A 6,143-nucleotide genomic window follows, 5' to 3' on the forward strand; every position below is an offset into this window, starting at 1 on the left:
GCTTGAGTGCATATGACCAAGGGAGAGGGGGGGGAGGAACAAATGCATTTCTCACCATCAGGGTCTCTAAATTGGATCCTACTGTCTTTGGTGCTTCCCCCGTGAGATAAAGCTGTCAGTTACCATGTTCAGGACAAATTCAGCAAAAGCTGAAGGAATTGCAATTCGCTCTGTTTGTCTCTTGCCAGCACAGATAGTCTGCTGCATCTGTCGGACACTCCTTGATTATAATTCACTTGCGATACTTACAAAGGCCCAATTAAGTTTTTTTTCTGAAGGCCATGTATTTAAATAATATATAAATATATACATTGTTGAAATAATAAAGTCTGTGTTTTCAGTAAAGTGTTTGTCATGTAACCAGGAAGGATCAGTTATTCATGTCTTCTGGCCCCAGGAGTTGCCTCTTGATCACCTCATCATGTGAACACACAAAAAAAATTCAAACTGCACCAAGATGTCCGAAAGATAAACGCAGAGTTGATAATTGACTGACCTTTATACTGTATTTTCTGTTTAGTTTTTTTCCCCCCTGAAATTATTTTTATTTCTATTGATTGAGTAAAAGCAGTCTTGTCAGAGTACTCTTGATATTAAACCAGGTGTACTCTCCACAAGTGTATTGGGTAACAATTATTTTTTAATGCTTTGGGGTTTGCTTTGTTTGTTTTGATATGTCAGCAGATTGCAATTTATGAATTTCTGCAATATTTTTATACAATGTTCAATTACAAATGCCAAGTTTTATTATGATTAATGGCTAATCACAGAATTGATGGATTTAGTTGCAACTGAAGCAGGGTCGTGGACCTCACTCATTGTCAGAAAAACATGAAAAAGCAAAAGTAAGCCATTGAATCATCTGACAAAATGTCAATTCAAACGTATTTATTTGGTGGGACACTAGCCCAAACCACGGGCAAGACGTGAGTGTGTGGTGGTTTTTTTTTTTTTTTTTTTTTTTTTTTTTTATTGTAGTCTGTCCTGTATAATTTGTAGAAATCATAATAAAATTGTTAATTTCATGATTTATACCCGTTCGCCTTGATTTTCGTTTTGACCGTTTGCTTCACAGATTGTTCATTGTTATCATTCACAGCGATGTTCTTAAATAGCTGGTTGCTTAGCTAGTTTATCTTCATTAACTAGTCATTTTACACAGGACACGACCAAATTGAGTTGCTTACATGTCTACGTAGACCAGCGGGAGGTCGATTCAATTGACTCCTATCCCAGAATAGTTGTCTGTAAATTGTAATCGTCTTAATATGTTCTTTGGCCAGGTACTTCGTGAACTTTCACTGAGGCGTAGTAATCCTCAGATAAACTGTGGCCCTTTAATTGGTGAAATTCCCAAGTGGCTGAACTGTTATAAACAATCTCGCAAAACTGCTGTCCAAAACGGCATTTAGAGCTAAGTTGAGCTAAGTTTAGAGCTATGATGAACAATTTTGTGAAATGCGTGACCATGACATTATTGTGAAGTAGGCTAGTATAATGTGTAGGTCATTGGCAATTTAGCTAATTGACAGGGTTACACATCACACTTCTTGTAGGCTATAGTTTGCGCATTAAGACCCCAAAGTGGGTTGCATGGATAGACAACCAAATGTAAAACCCAAACTCCGTTATCTCCGTCTTCGCTTTAGACCCTGAGTTGGACGGGACTGGCTTTGTTTCCCCTACTTTTCACGTGACGTAGGGTAGTTAAGGACACATTAGCCAAAGAGGAGTCACAACTTCTGATCCACTGTATACCAGCGAGGCACCGTGTGGCGACGACAGGATAATTACGGTAAAAAATATCTCTCATTTAACCTTACATTTTACGCGTAATGGTGGTGTGACCCTTTACGTGCAAATGTATCATGATACGATCTTGGTGTAGGACAGTCGCAAGTTACAAGCTGTTAGTGTTAACAGATGGCCTACAGGTGAAATGTGTTGCTTTTGTGCTACTCTGCACAGTATAGGCTAGACGGCAGATGGTTATGTATGTTTTTTTGTCTATATCGGTTAATAATCAGATGTGTCAAGCAACTTAGGTCGAATTAAATAGAAACAGATCAATAATCGTAGCTGTAGTTCACAGGTTTGCTTTAGCCTGTCATTGTTTATCACTCTGATTACTGTAACATTTGTTCATGTTCCATATATTTTAATTTCCATTGCCTATATGGCATCACAATATCATCAATGGTTAATATATCTTCCTCTAGATCTCAGCTGCAAGTAAACATGTATCCACACACGCTGACGCAGTTGGACAGGTGGAATCCTTTCAGCGCTCCTTTTACCGACATGCATCAGAATGAGCAGCCGGCACCTGAAGAGGCGCATCCAAAGCGTAAACTCCCGTCGGTTGATGACGGTAACTATAGCCTAACACAGATATTACCCTAAGAAATCACCATTGCACTATGCCAATAGTCAGCGCAAAGTGGTATCCGATTTCTGGTAGTAACCCATTATGTTACCCATTCTGCTACCTATTCTGTTTATCTGGCGTAATATTGTAGAATGTTAGTAGTTTTAAAAGTGTGTTTGGGGATAGGCCTATAGATTAAAATCTCTACATGAAACTCAGACCAAGCGTGAAAGCAAGAACAAATGTTTTAATTTTAGCATGCTAAGTAGCATGTTCTTAAGCTACCTGGCTGCCTGCCTCTGGATGTTCCGGAAGGGAATAGGGTCAAATCCTCACTGGTTAGGCATCTCATAACATCATTAGTTTCATCTGGCATTAGAAAATATAAACATGTAATCCAATTATTGAATGCATACCTCTTCCATTACTGTTTATTTATCAGGCATTCAGAGTTAATTCATTGTTATTTTTTCATAAGCATTGACCTTTTTGACAACAAAACACAGCACTATTAACAGTTAAATACCAACATGTGTTGGTCTGTAGACTGCAGGTGTGCTAGGAAGAGGGCGTCTGTAAACTTTGCTGGCCTCACAGCTTGCCTTTCAGATGGAGAGTGTGGGGCGTTTGTACACTGGTCTGAGGAGGTGCAGTGGTTTGATGACCAGCACGAGGAAAAGAAGGACGGCACAGTGTCCAATGGTGTCAAAGCGACATGGAACAACACCCGAATCCTCACCCGGGCGATGGTTGCCAACGGCAACGGCGTAAGCACATTCTGATCCTTGGCCTCATCTATCTGTCTGCTTGTCTGTCTGTTATCCTGTGGCATGCCAGATCAAGTCGGATCAAAGGTGTCTGTGCAGACTTTTATTTTGACAGAGGTGGCATGAGCTGGGCAGTGGCACACACGCACGTGGCAGACTCACATGCGAGACAACTCCTAAACATGCCAGTCTAATCCCTGTCACTCTCTGTTATTCACCTGTCACCTCTCCCCTGTACCTCAGAATCTGGCATCTCTCCACATCTCTTCTCCTCTCTCTTCTCCCTTTGTCACAAGTTTTTTTATTATTATTATTATTATTTATTTATTTATTTATTTTTGATCCTGTCTCTGCATATCCAATATGTGCAGCTATCTGCCAAGTTCAAGTCCATCCTGTTTTTTACAACAACAACAACTTGCATATGTAGCTCTTCATCAAAACACACAAAGTGCTTTACAGTGAAGGGGGGAACCTCACTAACCACCAATAATGATGCAAGTCAGCCATTTTGTACCGCTCACCACACACCAACTTGATGTGGAAAGTGAGGGAATGAATTCCCAGGTTGAGAATTCCGCCAGGACATCAGGGAACCCCCTTCTCTGCAATTAGTACCATGGGATCTTTAATGACCTCAGGGAGTCAGAGCCTCAGTTTAACGTCTCATCCAAAGGATAGTTCACTCTACTTCTCACTTCAGCCTCTGTAACTTTTTTTTGTTTGCCTAATGTGTCCCTCCCCTCTTCCTTCAGTTCCTGCTCACAGATCTGATATGTATGCACACCTTAACTCACGTGTGTGTATATGTGAGAGTGTGTGCTTGAGTGCATATGACCAAGGGAGAGGGGGGGAGGAACAAAGGCATTTCTCACCATCAGGGTCTCTTAATTGGATCCTACTGTCTTTGGTGCTTCCCCCTTGAGAGAAAGCTTTCAGTTACCATGTTCAGGACAAATTCAGCAAAAGCTATCATAAAGAGGGGAAGAAGGATTTCTTTCTTTTGCATTCTGCCACTGTCTCTGTGTCTGTCTATCTCTCTGTCTGTGTGTTATCTTCACTGTTATCTTAAATGTGTGTGTGTGTGTGTGTGTGTGTGTGTGTGTGTGTGTGTGTGTGTGTATGTGTATGATGTACCTGAACAGATACATAAAGCGCTCGGACGGCAGAATTTGGCGAAGGAGATGATGCCCAATGGGGTCCACATTCCAGCAGGCTTCAAGTACGTCAAGTAGTCAGAGTCACATAATCACCAGCCAATTGAATAGGCAGATAAGTAATGGGAAGGTCTGAAGGTGGTTATACTGGGGAGTGGAACAAAAAAAGTGTAGTTGTAACGTATGATTGACCAGAGAAGTTAGCTTCTGTTTGCTGTTGTCAACAGATTTGAAAATATAACTACTACTAATAAAGATAAAAAAATATTAAATATTAAAAACAAAACATAAATAACAAATATTTCTCATCTATTCTTAAATTCTTACCATCTATTGTTACAAGCCCAATCCTAAACTGGAACATATGTACACGCACTAATACATTTATTTGACATATATACTAATATATCAAAATATGTCTTACATATTAGTGAATCAACCTTTCCAAAGGTACAGGGGGATATTCCAAGGACGTGGTTTAGCTAATAGAAGAGCTGTATGGCTTCATTCTCTTTACAAAACAATGCCATAGAGCTCTTGTTGTAGGAGGTTTACCACTTACTCTTCCTACTTGTCACCAAACCACGTACTTAGAACCCCCCCCCCAGGGGCATCTCTGTAGTGAGGTAACTGATGGCTTTTTTGTGTCTGTAGACACTGGATCCCACTGTGGGCAAAGGTAGCTGCGTTCCTGTTCTTTGGCGTGCTGACCGGCTGCCTGCTCTACATCTTCCAGCCAGACGACTTCGTACCTCCGCCGCTTCAGGAAGAGGAGACAGAAGAGCTTGAGGACACCATCATGTTCACGTGGGAGTGGATTTCCATCATGGTGGCGGAAACTGTCGCCGAATTTGTCTTCATAACAAAATCGTTGTTCTCATTTTTTTAGTCTGGCCATGATTATATGATCGTATAAAGTGTTGATTGTACAGTGATCCGAAGTGGTGAAGACCCAGGAAATGGTCTCACTTTTACAATTGTGAATGCACAGGTGATGGTTTGCTGAATTGGACTTTTCAGGGTGTAATGGAGACGTTGTTTCTGAATGGTGGCAAAGTTTTTTGTAGAACTTTTGCAAGACTTTTTCTGCAGATTTGATTTTTCTTTTTCACATTGTGTCTGGCTATGCACATACATACACACATACTCACATACACACACACACACATATGCATGCATGTATACACACACACACACACATACACATGCATGTATATACACACACACACACACACACACACACACACACACACACACACACACAGAGAAACCCCTTCATAACCCTTTCTCACACCCCAATTTTTAGGCTTTCTATTTGACCCATAAGCAACACCCGCTGCCTCTCTTCGAAACAAATGTATTTTTTATTTTTAGGCAAAAGATTTCATGTATGTGTCTGTTGGTCGTTTTGGCCTGTTGTTTAACATTTTATTATGTTGTTTACACCCATGCAGTTAACCTGACTGATGCTCACACACACATTATTATCTATCAATATATCAATCTATATCTCTATCTATCTATCAATCGATCTATTTATCTATCTATCTATCTATCTATCTATCTATCTATCTGTCTGTTAATCTATCTATCTATCTATCTGTCTATCTGTCTCTTTCTATCTGTCTGTCTGTCTGTCAGTCTATCTATTTCTGTCTCTATCTATCTGTCTGTCTGTCTATCTATCTATCTATCTATCTGACTCATCATAGCAATTTCACCATGACACCTTTGGGAAACATACACCAGATCTGCTGTTCTCTTCTTCATCTCTCTATCTTCTGCTGTCTGCCTTGCTCTCCACGCCGGACTAGAATACATAGAGTACGACGCCTGACCCATGCAGTCCAT

The 6,143-nt window shown here is 40.4% G+C and overlaps 1 protein-coding gene across 1 annotated transcript; it reads left to right on the plus strand.

Annotated features, from left to right (window-relative positions):
* The first annotated feature begins 1,685 nt into the window (after positions 1–1,685).
* On the plus strand, positions 1,686–5,861 carry LOC125310790. The gene is made up of 5 exons (XM_048268506.1): positions 1,686–1,795; positions 2,220–2,371; positions 2,966–3,135; positions 4,281–4,357; positions 4,947–5,861. The coding sequence occupies exons 2-5, from the start codon at positions 2,239–2,241 to the stop codon at positions 5,179–5,181; spliced, it is 615 nt and encodes a 204-aa protein (XP_048124463.1). The 5' UTR covers positions 1,686–1,795; positions 2,220–2,238; the 3' UTR covers positions 5,182–5,861.
* The last annotated feature ends 282 nt before the right edge of the window (positions 5,862–6,143 follow it).

Source organism: Alosa alosa, chromosome 17 (genome assembly GCF_017589495.1).
Source record: "Alosa alosa isolate M-15738 ecotype Scorff River chromosome 17, AALO_Geno_1.1, whole genome shotgun sequence".
In the NCBI taxonomy this organism is placed as follows: domain Eukaryota; kingdom Metazoa; phylum Chordata; class Actinopteri; order Clupeiformes; family Clupeidae; genus Alosa; species Alosa alosa.